Source organism: Strix uralensis, chromosome 24, assembly GCF_047716275.1.
Source record: "Strix uralensis isolate ZFMK-TIS-50842 chromosome 24, bStrUra1, whole genome shotgun sequence".
Taxonomy (NCBI): domain Eukaryota; kingdom Metazoa; phylum Chordata; class Aves; order Strigiformes; family Strigidae; genus Strix; species Strix uralensis.
Genome location: NC_133995.1, coordinates 3,712,258 through 3,737,703, shown reverse-complemented (window position 1 = coordinate 3,737,703; position 25,446 = coordinate 3,712,258). Strand labels below are relative to the sequence as shown.

Sequence of the window (25,446 nt, the reverse complement as noted above, 5' to 3'; positions counted from 1 at the left end):
TTCCCTGTGGGTTGGCTTTGGGGTCCTTCCACGCCGGCACAGGGTCCTGGGGCAGCCCCAGGTGTGGGCGCTGAGGTGGAGCCTGGCTCTAGGCTGAGGGCTCCGAGCAGCCAAAAGGGCTTGGCCTGAGGAAGGCAAGGGAACGAGGGAGTGAAACGGGGTGTGGTGGAAGCGATGAGGAGACACAACTCTTTAACAACCTTCATTTAATTCTTCCATGACATTGGCATGTGTAGAAATGTTACAGGCTTGTTTACAATACTGATAACATTTGCATTGCTGTGTGGGTTAATAGCAAAGCCCTTTATGTCAAGTACAATACAATCACTTCATAAATTTTTTTATATAAAATAAACGTTTAGAAATATCAACCGTTATTGCTATTAAGTTCCTGAGTTATGCTGAGAACATGTTCTCTTCACCTTCACTAGATGCTCCCCGCTACCAGCAGCGTCTGCTCATCGGTCACAAAGCTCTGCGGCGCGTTATAAAGGGTTTGTCCCTGCAAGCTGACGACTGCACGCAGGGAAATTTTCTACATAGGAAAAAGGAAAGAAAATTCAAGTTAGCAGGCTCGTCACTGGCTCAGCACGGGCAATTTCAGTAGCATGAAACACCAAACGCAGATCGGCTCCAGAACCGACTCCCAAGCTCTTCTCCTGGACTGACTCGCGCCCCCAGGACTGACAGATCTCGCGAGTGACGCTGCTTAGAGCGAGTCCGATGCTGGGCTGCGGGTGTTAACGCCGCTGGGGTAGATCCCACTGAGGGCGAGAGGCCGCTCGATGCTACGGGTCTTCCAGCCTCGATGGCTGGTAACAGAAGCCCATCCTGCACCGCATCAGGCTGTTTAGAGTCGGAGAAGCAGAGCGCTTAATGTTAAACTTCATTTTACCTGAAAGTCACGGATATAGGTGAGGAAGAAGCTGAGGAAGGAGAATGCCAACGACCACTCTGAGACGGTACTGATGATGTGAGCTGAGTAGCCCTGCGTAACAGTGAGAGGGGGGAAAATATCAGTGTGAAAAGCTCCTCTGGAACCTGCAATGGCACAAAGCTTGCACACACGACATCCCGCAGCCACAACTGTGCCCTTTGGAGAGCAACATCCCTCAGCGTAGCCGGAGTCTCTGAGAATGAAGCGCTGAGCTCGGCAGAGGAGGGAGAATGACCAGGAAAACACCAGCTGCACACAACTGGGATGATCCCGCTGGGAACTTAATATCTACCTGCAAAACCTGATGGCTCACTCAAGAGCTTGGCATGACTGACAGCAAAACCTCTTGACAAAAGTAAGGTTCCAGGCCCTCCTTCAGATGTAACCAGACTTCTGAGAGGCTCCTTATGCTTTAAGGAGAAGCTCTCCAAACCAGCCTGTGCAATATTTCCTCCCGTACACATCACGCCTCCAGCAGTGCCTGGAGAGGATGAGGAGGGGCAGGGAGACAGGCAGAGCTGGGAAGACCCACCTGCCCTTTCTCCGTCCCCCTTGGGCTCCCTCACTGCCCAGACTTGCAGCTTCAACAGCAGCTCTGCCACTTGTATCCTCTGGCCTGTTTCTCCTCCTGACCCCCCGACACCCACCTGGCCGCAGGCAGGAGCTCGGCTTCACCACAGCCAGCTGGCACCTGAGATTCCTTGTTTACTGTTACGCTGTATCATAGAATCACAGAATCAAAGCTCCTCGGGATCATCGAGTCCAACCCTCAGCCCGACTCTACAAAGTTCTCCCCTACCCCACATCCCCCCACAGCTCATCCAAAGGACCCTTAAACACACCCAGGGATGGGGACTCCACCCCCTCCCTGGACAGCCTATTCCACTCTCTGACCACTCTTTCTGGGAAACATTTGTTCCTCATGTCCAGTCTGAACCTCCCCTGTTGCAGTTTCAAGCCATTTAACAGTGAAGGGAATTGCTGACCAGCACAGACCAGACAGGCTGGTGGTTTGACAGCTCCTTAGGGCAGTTCAATTACTGCCCGTGAGTGAGATTAATTTACAATAACGCTTGAAGCTGCCACTGTTTTGCTCAGAGCAGTAACTTCAGCGAGTAGCTGCATCCTGGCTCAACTGGTAAAGCTCACTTGTCCTCCCCCATCCCACGTACGTGTGCGCAACTGCAGCAAGTGCCCAGACGCACTGGTCACTGCAAATAACGTAGCTGGTTTTTGTTCTCTGTTTATTTTCTCCACTCAATCACTTACCTTCTCCTGAGGGTCCCAGTGCAACTTCTGCACCAGATTTGTTCCATACAGGCCACTGTATAAGACAACTGAGGAGACAAACACTGTAAAGAAATATCTTAAGGAAGAATCAAGACCAAGAATGAGCGACTTGGAAATTTCAGACTCGGCTCTGGATTGTGTCAAGCTGAGGCTGTAAGGAGCTCTCTGCGTGTTTTCCATGAGGTCTCCTCAGCATAATGAGCAGTAATGCTGACACGGTCACAGCATTCCTGCCGACTGGTAGGGTGTTCCAACTGACTAGTTATTGTCACATGAAAAGGTTAATTCTAATCTAAATCGATTAGCTTTGTTCTCTGTATGCTGCATCCTGTTATACCCCCTTGAGCAAACATAGTGTCCTTATTTAAACTATAATCAAATGTGAATACTTACTTGGCGTTTTGAATTTTTTTTTAGTGGTATTTTCCAGGCTAATAGCATCTAGACCTCTTTCTCTGATTGCTTTTCAACCTCTCAACCACCTTGAATTCTTGCTATGTGGGTTACAGGTTGGAATACTGTCTCATTTGCAGCAGAGAGGGTTATTTGCTTTTCTGTCTCCCTCTTAGTTCACTCACGGTTTGATAACTGCTTTGGTACAGCAGCCAAGGAAAAACCCCACATGACAACGATTCATTTGCTCAGAGACCTGGGTGCTTTCTAGAGTGATTGAGATCCACATCTTACAGAGGGAAGATATGCTGCATCACTGCTACTGCTTGTGTAATGAAACTTGGAGCATTAAGTTACCGAAGATCTGATTTTCATAGGATTAAGTTATTAACTTCTTCAATCGTTAATGAGATTAAACATCAAGAGCCTCCTGATGTGAAAGATTAATTCTGGTGGTGAACAAGGCTGAACTCACTGGCACAAACACGTCTTTGAAAACCCAGACTTCCAAAGCTTATTGAAAAATTGATGTGAGTGGTCCAGGGAGCTCCGGTTACCAATCTGAATGCAAGATACCCAATTCTCTGCTAATTAAAATGTACAGCTTTAGTAGCTGTTAGTTACCTGCCTGAGTTACTATTGCAATGGAAAGAATTTAATCATTGTGATGCAAAAATAACCATCTCCCATCCTCCCCTTATTACAGAGTGGGTAATTAACTGCTTTGCTCTTTCTGTGTTGGCTATTCTGCTGTTTCATTCCAGCAGAGGATCAGGAGTATTTTTATAGAATCAGAGAATCATTTAGGTTGGAAAAGACCTTTAAGATCATTGAGTCCAACCATTAACCCAACACTGCCGAGTTCCACCCATGTCCCTAAGCACCACATCGACATGTCTTGTAAACCCCTCCAGGGACAGTGACTCCACCACTTCCCTGGGCAGCCTATTCCAGTGCTTGACAACCCTTTTGGTGAAGACATTTTTCCTAATATCCAATCTAAACCTTCCCTGGTGCAACTTGAGGCTGTTTCCTCTTGTCCTATCGCTTGTTACTCGGGAGACTGACCCCCACCCCACTACAACCTCCTTTCAGGTAGTTGTAGAGAGCAGTAAGTCTCCCCTGAGCCTCCTTCTCTCCAGACCTAAAGAACTGCAGCTCCTGCAGCCGCTCCTCACAGAACTTGTTCTCTAGACCCTTCACCAGCTTCGTGGCCCTTCTTGGACACACTCCAGCACCTCAGTGTCTTTGCACTACAAGTGAGGGGCCCAAAACCAGACACAGTATTCAAGGTGCAACCTCGCCAGTGCCGAGTACAGGGGGACAATCACTTGCCTAGTCCTGCTGGCCACACTATTGCTGATACAAAATGCTATCTCCTTCTGCCCTCCAGTACCAGTTACAACCATTTCACCTACAGCCACAGACTTCTCCTTGTTACTATCTTGCCCTTATTACATTATGAGCTGTTAATTCAGAAAATACTCCAACAATTGCCCTTTTCTTCCCCTTCCATACATATGTATGTGTATCATTATTTCCACAGCTTCACTTCCCTCTAATTTTGGTTAGACCACAGTGGTTCAAAAACCTCTCCAGACTTGGGGTTTGTGGTTTTCTGCCATCTGTAAAAGGCTCTTAACTTGCAGCAGATCATATTGTTCCATTTTAGTCTTCCCCAATTGTATTTGGCTCCTAACTGTTCAAAGCTGAAAATCCTGTTCTTTGTTAGCACCAAAAATTTCTGGCAAGGACAGCAATTCTCGAAGTCTTGCAGATGGCTTCCTCCTCAGCAGGTAAGGGTCCTTCTCGCTTCTTTACAGATAACCAGCCTGTGCCCCGACCATGGCTTCTCGTCTGACTGGTTCAGATGATATAATCTTGCAGTAGCAGGAATGGGAGCTCAGCGAGATGCTCCGTCCCTGGGAAATGGGGCGTATGGTTTAGTATTGGTTTTGGCTGCCAGCCTGGAAATAAGTGGAATTGGTGGGGATTAAACTGGTGGCCTTGATTCAGCTGCAGAAGGGACAGCATTTAAGCGATGATTTTTGCACTCTTGTCTTTTGGGATGTAAATTAGAAAGCTTTAGTGCTGTGGTCCTGTTTGACACAAAACTGAGTCGTAATTTTCAAAATACAATGTTTAGGTGCATTGGGGTGAGCAGAGGAACTGCTATGGTTCAGTTTCCACTTCAGTTAAGTGACTCCGGACAGGGGAAAAGGCCTCTCTTTCTGGATGGGTTTGCCAATATTTCTGTAAAGCCCAGAGCTGCTTCCAGCACTCAGAATTCAAAGTTAAGGGAGTTGATGGATTCCAGAGCCAAGGGAAGGCTGTAGGGAATGCTGGTCAGAAGTGTCTTGTCTTTTGAACTGTAGGATGGGCAGGTGAGGTCAGAAGTCAAATGTCTCTCTTGACTCAACGTTGGCAATATGCTCCAGAATTGTCTCTCTGACAAATGCCATCACTTTAAACTTGCTCTAGGAGCCACCTGGCACAGTGCAGCACTGCTGCACACGGTTAGGTTAGTACTATGTTCTCTTATGCTACATTCTGTGCTTCTCTTTTTGTTGTATCCAGCTATAAAACTTGCTGCAGCATTCCTGGCATCAGGGAACAGACACTATTATTTCTCACCTGGCTTTCCCCCTCCCCCCCACTAAAACCACCCATCTCTGAAGTTCACTTGCCTTTCTCCCCATCTTTCATAATCTACAGTCAGATCTCTCTGTGATAAACTCTTATTTTGCCATTTTCAGTCGCTGGTGTGCAGAAGGAAAGGAGAGGAGAAAGGGGGGTAACCATCCCTCTTTCTTACCTTTTTTTATTATCCAGTGACTCACTTGTGGGCTTAACCTGATGGTTCCCTTCTTCCTGAAGTTCCCAGGTTGCAATACAGAGCACAAACAGATAGCAGGATACGAGCTGTACGTGTAAAGATGACAGGCCTTCTGCAGCACAGCCTTTCACACTGGTGGGTTAAATTAATGTAGATGCAAATCCTGTCGTTTGTGAAGGCTGCTCTGTTTTATGGTGACACTGCACAGCAAAAGGATACTGCTCACAATGCTTGAGCAACACCAGAGCAACACGGTCAGACGGATCCAAAAGATGTCTTTGCTGTGAACTTCTGGCTGCATCAGGTAGGATAGGACGGTCTGAACCAGCATATAAATGGCCCCTACTCCGAATGTCAGGCAGGCTCCAAGCACGTGTATGTAGTACAGAATACATTTCTGGGGAAAGAAAGCACTGCTTGTACAGAACCTCGTTTCATTTTAAACGCAGAGAACAATTTTCTTCTGTAAACCTTTGGCACTCCACCCACTCCACTACATTCTCACATCCCAAGCTAAGCAGTTCTGGAACGTGCTAGTACTTAGGAGATTTTTCTTGGAAACCCCATCCAGAGTCAGCTGGCAGCCAGCACCTGCCAGCCCTCTGTGTTGCTGCTTTTGTTTAAGGTCTTGTGGCTAAGTTACAGGTCACAGCTATATCTTAACTACAGGAATTTATACGAGCTGTTCTCATTAGCTATAATGGACATTAATACAGAAACTGGATGACAGAAACCCTGCAGTTGGGCAGGTAACGAGAGTGACAACAGGCTCAGCATTTCTATCCCAGGAATCTGTGTATCTATGAAAGTCAATGCAATACAGGATAAACAACACAGTTCTAGTACCCAAAATGGGATTAAAAATAATGAGATTTAGTGCTTCTCTGAATTACTCTAGTTTGAATAAGCCTTGTTTGTCAAATTAGTGTATTTGAATACTCAGAGGGAACAAGGTTGAATGAAGCAGTAATACCTCTTAACTTAAAAAACACTATAGGAGAATCACCTGCCAAGCAGTAAAAATCATTAAAACTACGAGTTATTCCAAGAAAAATAACCCAACTTAAAATTTATGCCCTGCAATATCACATTGTGTTCAATCCTCTCCTCCCAGTACCCAAAGACAGAAAGTAGAAGTGTTATCTTGCCAATTGTGCAATGCAAGGCCTGGCAATCGTGCAGGTGATCTTTCATGCCCTAAAGCATGAGACTGTCTGTGTATTTTACTGAGTAACTTGTAAGATCAGGAATTGCAGTCACCCCTTCCTCGCGATCTCCGTGCGCACAAATGAATTTGAAGTGCTGCATCCACAGGATAACAAAGGTGGGAATTTATATTTAAGTAGTGAATAAGCACGTTGCAAAGGCGTGTGCTCTGAAATCACATGCTGTTCAGTGATGAGGGGTCATCAGAGAGAAATCTTTGCCCCACGTGAGAGGAAATCAATAGAATAAAGCAATAGGACTGGCTGAACAGCATGAATTAAACCTCCCATGGGGATGAGCCCTGTGCTGCTGCTTTGACTCCCAGCAGCGAGAGCTCTCTGCGTGATGGCTGTTCCCATATCCCCTTTGTTCATCTCTGTATATTTTCACACTTCAGTTGTCTTTGGTAACTAGTGGATTCCAGAGGGTTTTCATGCCTTTTGTCTCTGGGGTGGCCCTCAACTAGTCCTCACCATCACTTGGATACGCAGGTATCTCACTTTCAATTTTGGTCTTGCTCTAGATTAAATGTTACACAAATCAGTTAACAAATTAACATGCACCTTCTATATTTTGATTATCTTGAAATCTACAGAAAGTAGACATACCCTCTCCTGACCAGTGGTGGAGGGAAATCATGGGGTTGAACATAGGCTGGAGGCTTTTGCATGGTGGGTGTGGTAGGGGAGGCTCTGACCTCTGGGTAGAGCCAGAGCTCTAGAGAAAACTAAATAGATTGAGGCCTCTAAAATAACCAACCCCAAAATGAGTGTGCTGAGGTTTGTAAGACAGGGACTGCTGAAGCACTTGGAGAGCTGTGCTAGGGGAAAAGAAGGGATAAAGGTGGAGCTTTCCAGGAGCTTTTCCTCTTCGCTTTTCCCTGGTCCTAATCCGTCAGGAGACCAAGGTGACACTGCAGCCTCTAGTGGCTGAAGGCACCATTACAGATCCCCCAAAACCCAGCGGGTAATTAATATGATGAGGCTGGCAATTGTACAACTGTCTTGCATGTAACAGCCAACGATGTAGATGCGGCGCTGCTGATGGTGTGATATGTGAGAATATCACTTTTTTTTTTTGGAGGGGGTAGGAAGTATTGGGGAGGAAAAAAAATAGAGACACTGGGATGGAGAAATTCAAAAGCTGGTTAACAAACACTGCAGTGTTCTTAACAATTGTGTGGGTTTGAAGGAAAATATACCTAAGAGAGCAGATTTGTCAGAGCTGGACTTCTTGTGGGGTTAGGTGTTTTTGTTGGCTTTACTTCTAGTTGTAACAAGTTTTTACTATTTGATACCTGATTCTCCTGAGTCAAAACACAATACAGTTGTGGTCTTTTGATCTGGAGCTAGAGCTTTCAAATGTCCTATAAGGAGATCCAAGATGAATTTGCTTTGTACAAAACTTATGGGTTTCTTAATGTTTTGGAATTTCATGAATGGCTTCTCACAAATCCCAGTGGATAAAGCAAGTAGGAAATGAGTAAGAAATTCTAAACTGAAACTTAGCTTATTAATGGTTTTCTGTAGGGAATTTGACAAAAAACAGGTTTGCCCTAAAATGTTTCGTTTTCAGTAAAGCCACATTTTATCAAATATGTCAGTAAACAAACACACACACAACTCTGGACAGCTTCAGGACATTGCAAGCAAAGCACAAACCTGGAAATTTGCAATAATGCAAAGTCCAAAACAGCTCATCAGTCCTAGTGTCAGGCCAATCTTATTAAGCTTGATGATCTTGGCTCTTTCTGGATTCAAAGCGTAAACTTGTTTATAACGGACATACATGGTAGCCATACCTGTTAATGAAGAACCCAAATGCAGTGAGATTTTCAGCTGATGAGCAGACTGTCCTTTTTTAACTGGGAAGATGCTGAACAACAGAGGCAACTATTTAAAACACAGAAACTGTTTTATGGTACACTGAAACAGGAAAGCTGAGGATCCGGAACTCAAAACTAAATAATATAATGGTAAACAAGTCAACCTACTAGATTTTTCTGATTTTTTCCCTAGATTTACTAGATTTTTCTGATTTCTTTCATTTGAAAGACATACTAGGTTGTTTTTCACCCCCTCTCCATAACCGCTGCACAAGGTGAATGCCTTGAATTTGCATTTCTGTTTCTCTTACTAGCCTACTGGGATTTTTAAACACATTTTTGGCTTCCTGGAATCTGCAATTGTCATGCTAGCTTTGTGGATAACATCACTGCCATGCACTTTCCTCTCAATTGCTTAAGATAATTAAGATTGATTGCTTAGAATTTAGTTTTTTACCGAGAATTACAGGCTGTCTAATGAACTGAATATGGAAATTAAATTGTTTAAAACTGTGTGCATTCCAGAACTGCCTGCAGTTCACCAAGGACAGCTTTCTATACTCACCCAAGAAAGCTGAAATATTTAACATGATCCCAAATAAGCATCTTTCAGGAGGTATTGTCCCCGTATCACTGGAAGAGATAAATGTGGTGATATGTATCTATCTGCACTAAAAATATTTGCAACACAACTTTACTTATTTCAGTCTACAAAGGAACCATAAGAAACAGGTTAGTGAAAAAACCCTCCCAGATATTTTTCACTGATTTTTCATTATTCAAACTATACTGTGCTAGTTTCCAGAGCTGTGGAAATAAGCATGGGAAAGACATGCTATCCTTACAACAGGGAATGAACATACTTGGTATAACTATTCCTTTTGTATTGATCTTGATTCCACAAGAGGTGAATAAAGAGTATTAAAACTGGAAAAATGAAGCAGCTGGAAAACTGAAAGACCAAAACTGAGGTCATAGGGACAGCCCTGGTGCAATGCAGTTGGGACTATAGATTAGATTATAGTACAGATTTACTGCCAGCAGTGTGCCCAGGTGGCCAAGAAGGCCAATGGCATCCTGGCTTGTATCAGCACTAGTGTGGCCAGCAGGGACAGGGAAGGGATCTGACCCCTGTGCTCGGCACTGGTGAGGCCGCCCCTCGATGAGTGGGTTCAGTTTTGGGCCCCTCACCCCAAAAAGGCCATTGAATGACTCGAGCGTGTCCAGAGAAGGGCAACGGAGCTGGTGCAGGGTCTGGAGCACAGGTCTGATGGGGAGCGGCTGAGGGAACTGGGGGGGTTTAGTCTGGAGAAGAGGAGGCTGAGGGGAGACCTCCTGGCCCTCTGCAACTCCCTGAAAGGAGGGTGCAGAGACGGGGGAGGAGTCTCTTTATCCAAGTAACAAGTGATAGGACAAGAGGGAATGGCCTCAAATTGCACCAGGGAAGGTTTAGACTGGCTCTTAGGAAGTATTTCTTTACAGAACGGGTAGTCAGGCGTTGGAATGGGCTGCCCAGGGAGGTGGTGGAGTCCCCATCCTTGGAGGTGTTTAAGAGTAAAGCGCTTAGGGATCTGGTGTAGTTGGGAGCTGTCAGTGTTAGGTCAGTGGTTGGACTGGGTGATCTTCAAGAGCTTTTCCAACCTAGACAATTCTGTGATTCTGTGATAGATTATAGTACAGATTTACTGGTGCAATGAAACCTGGTGACAGCAAGATGCTTTACTCTCAAGAGAGGGTTGGAGAGGCACCCCCAGTTTTCCTGTTCATCATCATTTTAAGGATACGTTCACAGAGCCACAGCCTAAAGGTTAGACTTTTGCACAAAAATAGATAGCTTTAAATAGAGTTACACACCAGTAACTATAAGCAGTTAGTAACTTTAGAACTGGAGCTGTTAGGTGAGAACTGCTGTTTCAAGTTTGGAGTTGGGTAACAATTCAGAAGAGTGAGAAGCCAATTCAATTAACAGGGGAAGTGTATGAGCATTACTGACCTGATGTAGGGCACCAAAGGGTCGACGTGGTGCAGGGTGATAGCAGTAATGTATGAAAACACAAAAGATGCAGCTGACCAAACAACCAAAGCCACAGGCAAACAAGAGAGGCCTTGCTGAAACCACCACATTTCAGGGCTGACTTCTAACTCCGAACACTGTGGGGAATCAAATATAAAGGTTTGCTAAGATTTCACAAAGGTTTTGCTTTTCCTGAGGCAAGCTGCTTCAAGTACAGCAATCTGATATTGCTCTCAGTCCTGTCCTGCAAACCCTAAGTGAACATTCAACTTCACAGCACAGAAGCAATCATAAATAAGCAGAAATAACATCTGGAAATGTTCATTTGGAAATTCTTAGAAGATCATGAGAAAAGAAACCACTAGTGTCACTTTACTACATGTCTTCACATTTGTTGCTCCCAGAATAAGGTCAAGTGGGTCATTGTGAATAACTGACTCCATTTTCTACTTACCCTTGTGTCATAACACCACGTCAGAATTAGTGAGGCTGACAGAGAACACGTCCCAGTAGTGACAGCTTAAGTGATAGTGGCTGTTGTGGAGCCTCTAACCTCCATTAACAATCAGCTGGGCAGACATGGAGGAAATGACCTAAAATTACTTTAATATCTGCACTCATTTACTACCTGTCATGTTGTGTGACTCAACATTTTATAAGCATCACTTAAATAAGCTCACGATATCTATGAGCAAGAGCTGACTGCCACAGCCTTCAAACTCAAGGGCTACTTATTGCTGGTGGCAGTAGAGCAGCTACCATGGAAAAGGTCCATTTACAGTGAAGTGGCTAACTCTGTACTCACACTACGCGGTTCTGTAAGTCCCAGCCTGACATCAATGTGCAGCTGCATCACCCTGGTGACCTCACACAGAAAGAACTGTGACTCCTCTCTCCTCTTGCTGCCAGAAGGAAGTGATTTTCCATCGGTCTCAAATACAAAGTTCAAGAGAGTTGAGTCCCAGCATGGCTGAGGTGGGAAGGGACCTCTGAAGGTCCTGTCCAACCCCCTGCTCAAGCAGGGCCACCCAGAGCCCGTTGTGCAGGGTGGCTTTTGAGTATCTCCCAAGTATGGAGATACTACAAGCTCTCTGGGCAACCTGTGCCAGTGCCCGGTCATCCTCACGGTGAAAAAGTGTTTCCTGATGTTCCCACAGAACCTCCCATGTTGCAGTTTGTGCCCACAGCCTCTGGGCCTGGCACTGGGCACCGCTGAAAAGAGCCTGGCTCCCTCCTCTTTGCACCCTCCCTCCAGGCAGGGAGGTGAGATCCCACCTGAGCCTTCTCTTCTCTTCTCTAGGCTATACTCACCCCTGCGTTTTATGCCATTTTACTGTTGGTATTCCCTTACATTTACACTGGTGAGAAGAGTACAGGAAGTGTTTTAGCATAGTTGAAACTGGAGACTGTAAATGGAATATGAAGTAGGACAACGGTGAAGAGCAAATAATAAAGAGTACAGACCCAAGGGCATCCAGGCAAAGATCAAACAGTACGTGAGAAAAGCAAAATAATGTTCAGACAAAACAGGAAGGAGTGCAGCACTGAGAGGTTTTAGGAGGTGGGCATTGAGAGACTGAAAGAAAGGAGAAAGAGGAAAGGAAGAAAGGGATAGAAGGCACTAAGACTAGAAAGTCTCATGGGAGGGAAAAAGAAGTTGAAACAAAAGTGGGTGAATCTTGCAACAGATCAGAGCTGATCAGCTCTTTTGCATCTCACTTAAGAGCGCTCAGCACTCTTCTGACATGGACTTACTGCACACGGCAGGTATTTGGTCCCAGGCAGACCTGGGCTGTATCTTTTGGCTGACCAGGCCAGCACGCATGTCTAGGAGAGCTTGTGGAAATCCAGGCTGATAGGTAGATGGATAGATGCATCACATGATGCATAACAACACATAATGAGAATTGTTCATTTGCCAGAAACTGGTGACTTGTGTTTGTGCTGCTTTTAAGGCTAGAATATTAGTGGTTCAGGCAAGAACAAATGAGCTCTGGCATGCTCCTGGGAGGTAACCAAAGCCAGCTCTAACTGATAATCCTTGAAAAGAATGTACAGTTACATCCTCATAAAATTAAAGGTTCAGCTGCTTGTAAGGAAGATGTTAGGTAGCAGATAAAGGTGTCTAACAGGGGATGTAGTGAGTAAAGTGATAGAATTAAAGTTGCTTGCTTTCTTACCCTTAAGCTTTCATTTTTAAGCTAAGTACAACATTTACTCTCTAATGTTGGCTTTCATTTTAAGTCTGTAAACTTAAGACAACTTTAAGACTAAAAATAGTAATGAATATAACTTCACAATCCTGTCTCTTGTATGAGTAAATTGGGAGTTTGAAAGAGAAATCTGTATTTTGCATGGCATTCTCTGTTATAGATGTTACGTTCCTGGGCGTGTCATTCCAAACTTCAGGCAGCCTGATGCTTAGACTTTACTTTTCCTTTAGCATTTAAATGTTAACAGTGCCTTAGCTTTATTTTTGAGCTAATAGGTTTTTGCCTGAAAACAAAACACCAAAACAATATGCCACGTACCTGAGAACAAGGGCATCAAAAGAAATGTCACCTCAAGGGGAATCCAAAGTCATTTTTCTGAAGTTCCACATTTCCTTCATTTTTTTTTCCTAAATCTTTGAGATATAAAGGAAAATAATCAAGATGTGAGGTACTTCTATACCTCTTACTCTATAGTTTTTATTCTCCTTAGCATCTTCTATTAGTCACTGCTGCTGACTGGACATTGGATTAGATGGATTGTTGGCCTGACACAATGTTTTTCCTATGTTCCAAGTGGTTTAAGGAGCGAAGCTTGTGTATGGTGGGATGATAGAAATGCAGAAAAAACAGGTGTTTAAGACTTTTTGATGTATAGGACTTGTCTACACAAAGATTTAACTTGAAGTGAGAAGCCTTCAAGAAAACCAATGAATGCAACTGTTTTAATGCGATTAAATCCAGATCACGGCTTTCACCTAAGGAAGAGGACAGAACACAGAGTCTTCCCGTTCCACTGTGGATGGGCATCCCAGTGTGATGCTGCTGACACACTAAATACGTGGCAGGATACCTGAATTTAACCAGACACCCCACAACTCCCGTCTTCACATGAGCAGCTGCCATTTTCCCACCCTGGAGACGGGGTCAGAGAGGGGATACTGTGCTGCGTTCCTGTCAGCTGGTGATATTCATAAGCTCGCACAGACGTCTGCAGCGTTTGGGTGCTGCTCAGATGCAGTTCTGGGGTACACGAGGATGCAGCGGGACTGAAGCTATGTGGGGGTGAGGCTCAGGCAACGCAGATTCTCCACCTGTTGGGAGTATTTACATGCCTGTGCAGATTGATTTACCTGGACTAAGGCGAGCTTAGTAAAGCAGAACAGCTATTCCCCATTCCCCCCCCTGCATATTGCTCTTAGTACATAATAAATGAGCAAGCCCTGAGCAAGCCCTGCTGCAGAGAAGCCCTCAGTCAGTCGAGCTTGGGCATCTCTGCAACCTGTGCTGTCACTTAGCCCAGAGCTAAGGCCTGGACACAAATTAGGGTCGTTTTTATGTGGTCAGGCATGAAGAGCAGTGTGGTAGCTTCCGCTGCAACCTGAGAGCTCTGGTGAGGCACAATTTCTTACTGTGAATATAACTGCAGGCTGGTACATCCCTACGGCACAGGGATTAGAGCTGGTTTGGCTCTGTCAGAAAACTGCAGCTCTTACTTTCAGAGACACAAACCCCTGATGAACTCTCCTTACGCTTAAAACTGGTTTGTAAATTTTTCCCCACTAAATTCTCTTTCTTAGCCCTGTCAAGATCTTTCCTGAATTCTTATCATCTCCCTTCCCTGTTTAATTCTTTTCAGTGACAGCAAGACTTTTTTCACGCTCTTACGTGGGCAGACTGTATATACCAACCCCAGGCTTTGCCCGGTGCAAAGTCTTGTGCACATTTATGGCACCGTCTGCTCAAGGCCGTCTGAACTTCGCACTGCTGCAGATCCACCGTGTCTCTGCCAACCCACAGGGATCTATCTGCACGCAGAAGCGGAACCAGGCAGCTCAAATCACTGGGAGGCAGGATGGAGTTGCCTTGCAATTTGCCAGCTGGAAGGTCCTGAAATAAATTAACACCTCATCCTGTCCTATTGTTTTCAGCAGTGAGAAAGAAAACACACTCAACCTCCTTGTGTTTTCCACAAGGTCCTTTGCCAACTGATTATGTAAGGGCAATGGTTAGCCTCTCTTTTCAACATAACTATGCTTTTCTTAAACATTTATCCTGATCTGTAGGCACTTTTGTGTCCTAAGGGGATTTTAAAGCCCCAGATTGAGTATCACAGATCTCTTCTGCAACAGACATTAGCTAATTATCATCAATTGTCAAGGAAGCGTTTCAAAAGCAGAGATTTTAATCATCTCTGAGGTTTTTCTTTCAATTCAGGAAGTGTGCAGCAGCATTCTGCACATGCTTGAACATGTGGAATAGAAACTACAAGTGAAAATGAAAGGTGGCCAAGACCATTAACAGCGGAAAGTTTATGTAGAATGATAATGCTGAAAAGATGGTCAAAGTATGTGGGGAAAAGGGAAATTTCTAAGTTAATCTGATACCGAGATTATCAACTGCCCTTTCCCTGCTCTCTCAGCAAGACAGGCAGAGATAAAGCCTGACTAAGGGATACTCCTTTTTCTCTCTAGCTAAATACTCCAACATAATGCTGAAGGAAGAAAGAGAGACAAAGCAATTTGCCTGGTGCGTTCCTAAGTAAACACAAAGGTTGGATGGGGATGAGTCAGAAACATGTTCATTGGCGCAACTTATTGACAGGGTCAAACTGATAACAGCAGTCAAAGGTTGCTAATCCTCAAAGGACTAGAAGTAAGAAAGTAGGAAATGTGTCACCTTTGTTGTTCCCGCTGCAGGGTAATGACAGATGACTCATTTTGAGTGTTTTCTCAGTACAGACACCAAAAAAAAGTTGCTATTAAATCTTTTGGATATGGGGGTCAGCTTCCAGAGGGTTGAGGCGAGGATCTTCATGCCCTCGCTAAGCCCCTGTCACCCAGTTGGGGAAGCAGCAGAATGGCACAGCGCCAAACCAAACAGAGCCAGGCACAAGATACCGTGACATAAGGATGTACCAATGCCTGTTTTAGAAACCTGGCATGCCACGATACTGGCCTGTCGCTACAGCTGACTGAGGAGCTCAGCGTCCAGGATGAACGCATGCTACCTGTCAGTCCAACCTGTCTAACCAGAGAAAAGCAGCTAAAAATACGTGAGTACTCGAAGCAGAGCACGGGAGACACTTTCCTACGTTACGCCTGGGGAATCGAAGCTATCACAAGGTCACGGAGAAGGACTGGAGGTGTCGGGTGTGTGGAGGGCAGCTCTGGGTGGTAAGAGAGAGGGAGAAGGGTTTGGAGGGAAGGTTTAGGAGAGTATTGGGCAGGAAGGGAGATGGAGGGGGGAAAGGGGAGGCCAGAGGGCTGGGAGGTGAAAGGGCAGAGGGGCTCGATGGGGTCCCCAGGGCTATGAGGGTCACTGGAAGCGATGGGGGGCCACGGGGGATGGTGGTCGAGGGTCACTGGGGCAGCAGGGAGAGTGCTGGGGGGTCACTAGGGCTGACAGGGGGGCACGAGGCAGGGGGACCGGGATGGCGGGGGATTTGCTAGGGGAGGGAGGGGGGAACACCTGAGGTAACTGGGGGTCTGTAGGGGCGTCGGGGGCTCCAGGGCGGCCGGCGGGTCGTTATGCGCGGCGAGCGACAGCGGTGAGGGCGGCCGGGGCTGTGAGGGGGTCAGGAAGGAGGAGGCCGGGGGTGACAGCGAGGAGTCCCCGGGACAGCGGGAGGAGTGACGGGGAGCCGAAGGGAGGCCGAAGGGAGGCCGAAGGGTCGCTGAGGGGAACACCGGGGAGGCCGCGCTCGGTGTGTGTGTGTCCCCGTCCCCCCCCCATTTACCTCAACCGCTCCCGCGCCGTCCCCGCGGCGGCCTCGCGCCGCCCCGCCCCTCTCCGCCCTGCCCCGCCCCCGGCGCGCGCCGCCGCCACCGCCCACCTCCTTTCCGGCCGTCGCAAAAGTGGCGTAAAAGCGTCGCCCTGTGCGGGGAGATTGAGGTAAATGTTGGGTTTCTCTGGGTGGCGGGCGGGAGGTGAGGAGATGGGGTCCGTCCTCCTGGTTCTGCGCGTTCCCCCCGCGTGGGACGGGGTCTCTGAGGGAGGGGAGGCGCCGTGTGGGTGAGGGGGGGAGGTCCTTGAGGTCAGGCGCGGGCCTGTGCTACGGGCTGGCCCGGGGACTGGGGTGCCTCCGCCCTGCCTGGGGGCGGGTGGGTCCTGGCCGCCCCGGGGGCTGCCTCCTTCGGGCTGGGGGCGAAGCGGTTGGCTGGGTCGAGAGGTGCCCTTGGCCTCCCTTCCCCTCCTCTGGGTGTTTGCCGGCGAGCAGCCAGGCCTGGGTGAAAGTCCTGTGGAAGCCGGGCAGTGTGGGCTTGTTTGTTTTGGAGGACGGGGTGTTCTTTCGTTGTTTTCTCTCCTCGGGGGCAGCAACCGTTCAGGCAGAGAGGAAAAGTGTATAATTTTCTACATTGGCACTAATTTTCGTGGTCATCCAGGACAGCACTCACAGGGGGAACCTCCTAGGTGACTAAGTCTGATTTCCTGATAAATGAATGGGTGCAAGTCTGCCTGCTCCCAAACTTACCAAGTTACTGCATAAGCCAGGCCCTGTTTGCTTACTTTCTCCTCTCCTCCCACTGACAGGGCTTTCTGAGCCTGGCTTTTCACTGTCGGAAATTGCCTTCATTAAGCAGTGGAGAGTGGAAATGAGTGCTTGTTCTTATACCAGTATTGATCTTTGATTTACATAGTTTATTTTCCCTACCTGGTATGTGCGTTGCTGGTGGCTTTAGAGATAGCTGTCGTCTTCCCCTCTCTAGCTTCGTTCTGCTAGACTTCACAACTAAGTGTTTGGGTTTTTTTCTGTTTGGCTCTTGTAGATAAATAGCAATTTTTTCTTTATAGTCTCCTTTACTGCTTCTCCTCTAGTTTGTGTGGGGAGTTATGTGTTTCTGGTTACCGGCCTCCAAGGGGGACGGAACATTGTGAGGGTCCTTGTTTGTGCTGGAAATGCTGTTCCTGACCCTGTGTTTTCTTTTCACAGCTGCTGCATGCAGGTGTCTGTAGGCTGTCTTTGACTAGCTAAAGCTCTCTTAACTCCTGCATGCTTCTTGCATATCCTAAAAGTTGAATAGACAATAAGCTTTCACCTGAACTGGGTTAAATTTGGAGAAGAAAGCCACAGCAAAACTGAAATAAGGAAAGAGTGATCTGAAAAAAATGCTTATAACTGCCTTCAGGTGGTTGCTCAGCATCACCAGAGAGGCAAAGCTTCTCCAAACCAGTTAAACTAAACCCACTACAAATACAAAGAAATCTTTAGTGCCATCAGTTGATAAGCTAAAGTGGTGTGTGTCTGTTGCGTACAGCTAGCTGTCCCGTGAGAGAGATGCGAGGGGACAGACTGTGCCTTAGTCTGTAACGTAAGTCAGTGGTGTGGTGTAAGTTTCTACTGCTGATGAAATTTAGGCTGGTGGCTGCAGGATATTTGCTTCAATAAGCAGCAAGGAAAGTAAACAAGTGCAACTTACCATTTTATAACTTCACTGAGAACGTTCCTGTCTTTCCCTCAGCAATTCTCCAAATATCTTCTCTAAGGGAGAACTCATATAAAATCTCCTTGGTTTGCTGCTGGCAAATGAAACGCTCCTTAGAGCAGCACCTAAAAACTTCTGATATCTTCAAATCTCATTTGTGCTCTTCACCTTCAGTATGTCTCAACCCTTTTTGTTGCAGGATCTTATGATTCTCCGTAACAGCTGCTACCTGCCAAATAAAAATTCTGAGGCCAACCAATCCATGAGCGGGCATCGAAACATAAAGAGGAGATGTGGGGAGTCGCACCTCGAATCCCCTGCGGGCTGCGGTCACGGTCCCGCCGCTGGATGCGTGTTAAGCAAACTAGTTCAGTTGCCTACACCTCCTTTGTCAAAGCACCAGCTGAAACGGTTAGAAGAACATAAATATCAGAGTGCTGGACGATCCCTGCTTGAACCCCTAATGCAAGGTTACTGGGAATGGTTAGTTGGAAGAGTTCCAGCCTGGATTGCCCCGAATCTGATCACCATCATTGGACTGTTAATAAATATATTTACAACTCTGCTATTAGTATATTACTGCCCAACAGCTACAGAACAGGTAAGTTATGGACCTCTGACAGTCTTTGTTCGTAGTTACTGTCATCTAGCAGCAGTTGGCACTGCTTTCTGGTGGGTGCTCATCTTTGGAGAACTGTTTCTCGTTGTCCAGCCTGCAGTTTTCATACATTTAAGCTATTCCTTAGAAACATTTGTAATGTGTGTGTCTCTGTGTGAGTGCTTGCGTGCAAAAAGAGCACATACGGATTTTGTGGTTAGCAGGCCGCTTGCTGAGTAAAACAGCGGTTCCTCTGGCCAACGAGCACCGTATGAAAGGGGGTCTAGTACCAAAATAGCTGTTCTGGTTGCAGCTGTGAGGACCTGCTGAGTGAAAGCTGCAGCCCCACAAGGCTTGAGTGTGTGTACAGACAATTAAGAAATGGATTTGCAGCTGGCTTGCTTGCTTGCATGGCACGCGGAGTTTTTTTGCCTGTTTACTTTTTCTGCTTGTGACTGGGTTAGTCACCTTCAGCTTTCTGATCTAGAGTTACCACACAACAAGAAGTGCAAGGTGACTCGATTGGCAGCGAGCGGAATCTGCCTGCGAGCCCAGCTAGAGTTGCAACACAGCGAGGAACTCGAGCTCAGACAAGGGACTGAGCTTCAAAGTGGTGCAGTTTGGGAGATCAAGGCCGGCTGCTTCCTCTGTGGCTGGAGTGACTAAACCCAGCTTACCAGAATAAAGGAGCACCTTTCTTCATCCTGTGTGGGCCCTGGCAGTTCATATTACCAGGCAGCTCCGATCAGGACCTCGGGTACAGTGTGTGATGAGCTGTGGGAACACACAGTTGTCCTCTTGAGCAGCATGCAGCCTGAGTAGTCTGTGCTGTGAGAAGGCTGGATAAAAGTCAGTAGTTTTATTTGTTCTGAATGCACTAAAAGCTTCTGACCTGTCCTCAGGAGAACTGTCTTCCTGTGATTCCTGGTTTCAGAGATACAAAAGTCTTTAGGAGGCATTTCAGGTTACTAGGTTCAAAGACTTTTTTCCCTCACTAGTTACCTCATAAGCCACTTGAAGACTTTCATTTTTGTGCACTGGAAAATTTTTGTCATTTGAATATTGAATCTTACAAGCTGCTCATATCTGTATGCACTGAAAAAATGAATTATTTGGTACAGAAAATGTATTACATATCAAAGAGCTGGAGAATCTCTCATGAGTTCTGGCTTTTAAAATATCTGAATTCCTTCGTAACCAAGTTTCGCAGCAGAGGTTGGGAAAACGCTTCGTAGTCAAGCGCCATGCAGTTTGTTTCCAGCCAGGGTCTAAAAAAAACCCACTTAGGTTGGCACATCCAACACTCTGCGTCCCTGTTCCACATATGACATAGCAAAGGGATGTTTGCCTCTTCTAGAAATCTGCTGAAGTACATACTTTCACAATAACATGTGGGATTTGGCAGGTGTAAGATAAAAAGTTAATATTAAGTTTGAGCAGGGACTACTTAGAGCTGCTCCTTCCTTTTTCAGACTATGGCATTGTGTGGCTTGGTTTTAACTTGCTGCTTACTCCCATAGCAGTATTATGTGGCGGCTGAGGCTTGAAAGCCAGTTTGAGAGAGAGACTTCAACCTGTCTTTATTTCAGCAACTTGCCAGCTAGTGTAGGCCACTGAACCAGAGCATAATTTAAAATGTAGAGTACAGTTGTATTTTGGTGATTAAACTTCAGAATTATGCGCTAAGCTACACTCAGAGCATCGGAAAGTCAGTGTTGGCTGCAGCCTGTTGTATTAAAACGCTGTTTAGTGTTTAACAGTTTAAGAGTTACTTTGTGCTAAGTGAATGAGATTGTCTTTTCGCTTTAGCAGAAAAATAACTTTCTGCTGAGGTAGCTTTCAGCCTGATCTGATTTGCCATATGGCACTGCAGCCCTGCATGCTGGCTCGACAGGGAGGATGCCATCTCGGTGGTGGAGCTGTGAGCTTGTGCTTTTTAAGTGTCAAGTAGCTGTCTGGGGAAGAAAATGGGGCTTTGAAATTCCAGAAACAGATTTTTTTTTTTTTTTTTTCCTGAAAGCACTATTGCTTTCAGATGTAAATTGTCTTTTCCTTGTAGCTCAGTCTTAGTTCCGCTTTTTTCAAAAGTGACTTGTCTCTTCCTGTTGATGAAAGGTGTAGCCAAGGGATGTAGTGATCACTTACAGCCTCACTGGTAGCCAAAAAGAAAGTGAGATACAAATAATTCTACTGCCTGCTTAGTTGTGGGGACCCCACCTAGCAAAGTGCTGAGCATTGGAATGGTACCTGATTTTTTTTTTAAAAAAAAAAAAAAAGGAAAAAATATTTGGATAAGAGAGGGAGCTGTGAAATGTCATATAGCTACAAATAACATCTAAGTGGAAACTACACTGGTAATAAAAGTAGCATTTAAGAAAGAAGAGTCAGCAGTCTGATATTTTTTTTTTTAAAGTTTATAGAGAAAAATTGCATGACCCTGAGGGTAACTTAAACATTGCCTAAAAAAAAATCTATGCATGAGCAATAGAAAGGGTACAATGGGATGGGATTCTGTGGCATCAAAACCTTGTCTGAATGTGGTCATCTGCTTCTGGGTGACACACTTTTTCCCCTTACCTCTCTCTTCTTGTGGTGGTTTGTATAGATACACTGCTACAAGCAGAGTGTGGTGCCAGCTTTTGAGGCAGAATGAACTGTTTTACTAAAATGCAGTAGCAGGAACAATGCAAATTGTAGAAAGAAATATATTTAAGCTGATGTGCTACGGCTGAGGGAACTGGTGTTGTTTAGTCTGGAGAAGAGGAGGCTGAGGGGAGACCTCCTGGCCCTCTCCAACTCCCTGAAAGGAGGGTGCAGAGAGGGGGGAGGAGTCTCTTGAGCCAAGGACCCAGCGCCAGGCCAAGAGGGAATGGCCTCAAGTTGCTCCAGGGAAGGTTTAGACTGGCTCTTAGGAAATATTTCTTTACAGAACTGGTTGTTGGGTGTTGGAATGAGCTGCCCAGGGAGGTGGTGGAGTCCCCATCCTTGGAGGTGTTTAAGAGTTGGGTTGATAGAGCACTCAGGGATATGGTGTAGTTGGGAACTGTCAATGTTAGGTTAATGGTTGGACTGGATGATCTTCAAGGTCTTTTCCAACCTAGACAATTCTGTGATTCTGTGAAATGAGTCATGGTTGTGGAGACCAAAGGAAGCTGGACTCTAGAGCTTTATGAGAGGCAAGTCAGCTCGATTAAGCTACTTAGCTGTATTTGAACTTTATTGGCGTGGTTTGTAAAATAGAGCTGCTCATAAATGCTCACACTTCTATAAAGTGGGTCAAATGTGAAGGTCACAAGATACCCAATAATATCTGTTTTATGGATGTGTAAATTGAGACAGACTGATGGCAACCTTCTGGCTTTTGTGGTCATAATGGTTTATGCTTCAGATACTGCAAAAAGCTTGAATTGTAGTCTTTGGTCTAGGAGGGATTAGGTACTGTTTGTATTTTTGTAGAAACAGAAACTGCTGTGCAGGATGTGGATATTAAGTGTTATTAACATAGAGTTGGCAAAGCTGCTGTTACCTAGTAATAGGAAAAAACAGTTGGTGGTGGAGGTGCTGCACTGCAGAGCACTGGAGCTCTACCTATCTTGGAAAATGTAATAGCTAAACTTGAACTCTAAAAGTTTGAGCACTTGCAGTGACATGGTTCTCAAATGCCACTGCAGCCTGGTAATACCCCGTACTTGGCAGTGTCGTAGTACGTGACACCTCCCTGAGGCCTTGTGAAGATGAGCTCAGTGTTTGTGACACAGCTGAACGTTTTGGGGGCTAAAAAAAGTTTTTGAGCTTCTAAATCACTTGGACGACTGGTACAGACCCCCGCTGGAAATAGAAGCAAGACAGGAACTTAATTGCACACCACTTTGCAAAGGTAGTACTGTAATTTTTTTTTCAGATGTACAAGGCAGCTTCCTGCTTTAGAAAATGTGCTGTACCTATTAACCTAAACTCGTAATTCTTCTCACTGTTTTATTTACGTTTCACATGTCATAACCCCCTCTGCCTGTCCTTGCAAGGACCAGCTGCTGAAAGGTCCGTGCGTGTGATGCAGAAGTATGTGCAAATGAAAAACTACTCTATGAGAGTGTAAGATAGGTCAACTTCAGGCTTTTTTTTTTTTAAGGTTTAAAAAAAAAAAATCTTTTACTCTCATTGACTTTCTTTCTTAGGCACCTCCCTGGGCATACATTGCTTGTGCATGTGGCCTTTTCATCTACCAGTCTCTGGATGCAATAGATGGAAAACAAGCAAGAAGGACAAATAGCAGTACTCCGTTAGGAGAACTTTTTGATCATGGCTGTGATTCACTTTCCACAGGTATTGTCATTTTTAATTGAAGTATGAGGATTAAATGACTCTATTTCAGGGATCAAATCTGGAATTCAGAAAAATGTTTCTTTACTGAAGAAGAGGACAACTGATATTGCTGAATGTATAGCTTTTCAGTCAACCTTCTTTCCATAGACAGTATCCTTGATCAACTGAATGTCTTTTCCTGTATTATACTGGAAAAAATGAAGCATGTGAGTAATTCAGTCTGAGTCAGCAGTCTTCTGTGTGTGCTTTATCAGAGGCTTGGTTCTAAAAAATTTTCTATAAGAAGTTGACAAAATGCTCTATTATATTTTAGATTGAATCTATATAGTGATTTCAAGACAGGTTATGAAGCCTAAAAAATGGCAAGGTAGAAGTCAGAGTTTTAAGATTAGAATCGGCAAGACCAGTTCCTAGATAAGTAAGAGTTCATTGAGCCAGTCTGAAGTTTAACCCCATGGCAAAAGAAGGATCTGATGCTTTTGGTTACTTAAATTCTAAAGCTCTTATGCTTTAATTTTTTATGCATGCTTTATCAAAGTCATGTATTAAAGGGTGGAGGGGAAAGCATAGATACCTTATGAATCTTGAATGACACCTTGGATTTTCTTAATGACATAATAAAAGTTCAGAAAATGGGGAAAAGTATGTCCAGCACGTCTTGGATACTTGAGAAAACGCCAAAACTCTGGCCACAGGCTGCAACTGCATAAATCACTCAAATCTCTTGATGTCTAATCCCATTAAGTCCAATGTCCAGTGTAGGAGACTAAGAAACGATACTGAGGACTTACGATAACTGATATAAGTTTAAATGTACATTTTATGGTCTGTACTTTTTTAAAATGGAAGTGTTAATCTCTTATGTCTGAAATAAAACACATCGGGATACCTTCATGCTGTCTCTCCATCTCTGGGTCCTTTTGTTAGATTTGTTTCTGGTAAGGATCTTTACGTACATACACACTTTATCTTTTTACTATGTGACTGATTTTCTTCTGCAGTATTTGTGGTTTTGGGAACTTGTATTGCTGTGCAGCTGGGAACGAACCCTGACTGGATGTTCTTTTGTTGTTTTGCTGGAACATTCATGTTTTACTGCGCACATTGGCAGACGTACGTCTCTGGAACGTTGCGCTTTGGCATGTAAGTACCTTGGTTGAAAATAAAACTGAAAGTTAGGCTGCTTTTCTGTCTAGTTGCACTTTATGTGATTGTAGTTCAGATCCTTAAAGCAGTAGTAAATTATTTATATTCATATATACACACTTAGAGCTTGTGGCAGCTATTACCTGTTGGATCCGCAATTAATACTGAGAGTTACTTAGCTTGTTTTAGAAGCAGTAAAATATCCTTTTGTCATATTAGTTAATTAGGGGCTTCTGATGTGATTTAAACCTAAATAAATAAGGGGCAGTACCTGATGTTTCATCCCCAAGAATAGAATGCTTTTGTCAGATGGTGGCAGTCTGGCTTTAGTATTCAGTTAACTACCTACCTCTTGATTTTGCTTGACTTGTGATGGTGTATAGTTAATCTTCACTATTAACCATAACTCTTAAAATACAATGTATTAATTGAACGTTGTGCCTACAATTTAAAGTTCTGAATCCCTTTTAGTTAGTGTAGACCATGATTCTGTCAATAATGGGACCAAAATTGCAATGCCAAGAAAGTCAACAGCGTAAATCCTGTTTACTGTTGGCTGAGGGTAAGCATGGAAACAGAACAGAAGGAATCGGTGAGCTGTGGGATTCACTAGCCTTAACGTGGAAATGTATGTTTGTTCTGTTTTTCCATTCATAGGTCTTGCAATCTAACCAATATATTTCAAGTAAATGTACTGCAGAATGATTTTGCACCTGGAAACCTCTGCAATTTGTCCTTAGTTTGCATGGGATTTTGAAACAGTGCTACAACATGTACCATTTATTTACAGTCTATTGTTATTGATCTATAGATACCCAGATTCTGCGCTAAAACAGTACAATTATGAACCTCTTGTCTGTAACAGCTCTTATTGACAGAATACTAATGCAGATTCTCTTGAGAAACTTCTGTGTTTCTGCTCAAAAATGTAAGATGACAGAGCAGTTTTCAATGTCTATTGGAGGAAGAAAAGAAAAAATCTAGATGCCTGTTCTAATCCTGACTACACCAAACCAGATAGAATAGTTTCAGTCAATTCTCTGCTACTTAAATCATTAAAGTAGGGCATCTGGCTCAAATCTTGTACTGTTTTAGGCTTCCTACTTTCATCCCGTACTGAAAGTCTCAATACTGAATGTTTTTAGCTCCCTTTGAACTTTACAGGGCCCTGATAATTAAAGTTGTCCTGTTACCGGTCAAATAACCCAAAAAACCCCAGCCTTGGCATGTGCTTGACTTTAC

The 25,446-nt window shown here is 44.9% G+C and overlaps 2 protein-coding genes across 7 annotated transcripts in view; one reads left to right on the top strand and one right to left on the bottom strand.

Annotated features, from left to right (window-relative positions):
- Nucleotides 1-25,446, top strand: part of CEPT1 (choline/ethanolamine phosphotransferase 1) — a 72,744-nt gene that overhangs the window by 24,256 nt on the left and 23,042 nt on the right. For 2 of the 5 annotated variants that reach the window (XM_074893615.1, XM_074893618.1), the window contains exons 1-4: nucleotides 16,528-16,605; nucleotides 18,337-18,738; nucleotides 22,911-23,058; nucleotides 24,060-24,201. In XM_074893615.1, coding sequence (XP_074749716.1) covers nucleotides 18,343-18,738; nucleotides 22,911-23,058; nucleotides 24,060-24,201 — 686 coding nt within the window. In that variant the 5' untranslated portion in view covers nucleotides 16,528-16,605; nucleotides 18,337-18,342. Of the gene's footprint in view, nucleotides 1-15,622; nucleotides 15,767-16,527; nucleotides 16,606-18,336; nucleotides 18,739-22,910; nucleotides 23,059-24,059; nucleotides 24,202-25,446 lie in introns of those variants that run through there. The other 3 variants (XM_074893616.1, XM_074893619.1, XM_074893617.1) reach the window with 3 other exon arrangements.
- Nucleotides 190-16,646, bottom strand: DRAM2 (DNA damage regulated autophagy modulator 2). Of its 2 annotated transcripts, none has more exons than XM_074893621.1 (9): nucleotides 16,547-16,646; nucleotides 13,033-13,127; nucleotides 10,481-10,638; nucleotides 9,053-9,120; nucleotides 8,324-8,463; nucleotides 5,676-5,853; nucleotides 2,207-2,289; nucleotides 896-988; nucleotides 190-535 (listed from the first exon to the last, which is right to left on the bottom strand). In XM_074893621.1, the coding sequence occupies exons 3-9, from the start codon at nucleotides 10,609-10,611 to the stop codon at nucleotides 428-430; spliced, it is 801 nt and encodes a 266-aa protein (XP_074749722.1). In that variant the 5' UTR covers nucleotides 10,612-10,638; nucleotides 13,033-13,127; nucleotides 16,547-16,646; the 3' UTR covers nucleotides 190-427. The 2 variants fall into 2 exon arrangements, with proteins under 2 accessions (XP_074749722.1, XP_074749721.1); XM_074893620.1 differs by lacking the exon at nucleotides 16,547-16,646 and adding an exon at nucleotides 16,451-16,506.

Coding starts and splice junctions, on each gene's coding strand:
- DRAM2 (XM_074893621.1), bottom strand. CDS start 10,611: ATGTGGTGGTTTCAGCAAGGCCTCTCTTGTTTGCCTGTGGCTTTGGTT. Junction 5,854..8,323: donor GCATTATTGCAAATTTCCAG/GTTTGTGCTTTG, acceptor TTCTTTCCCCAG/AAATGTATTCTGTACTACAT. Junction 2,290..5,675: donor TTGCTCAAGCATTGTGAGCA/GTATCCTTTTGC, acceptor ATTTCTTTACAG/TGTTTGTCTCCTCAGTTGTC.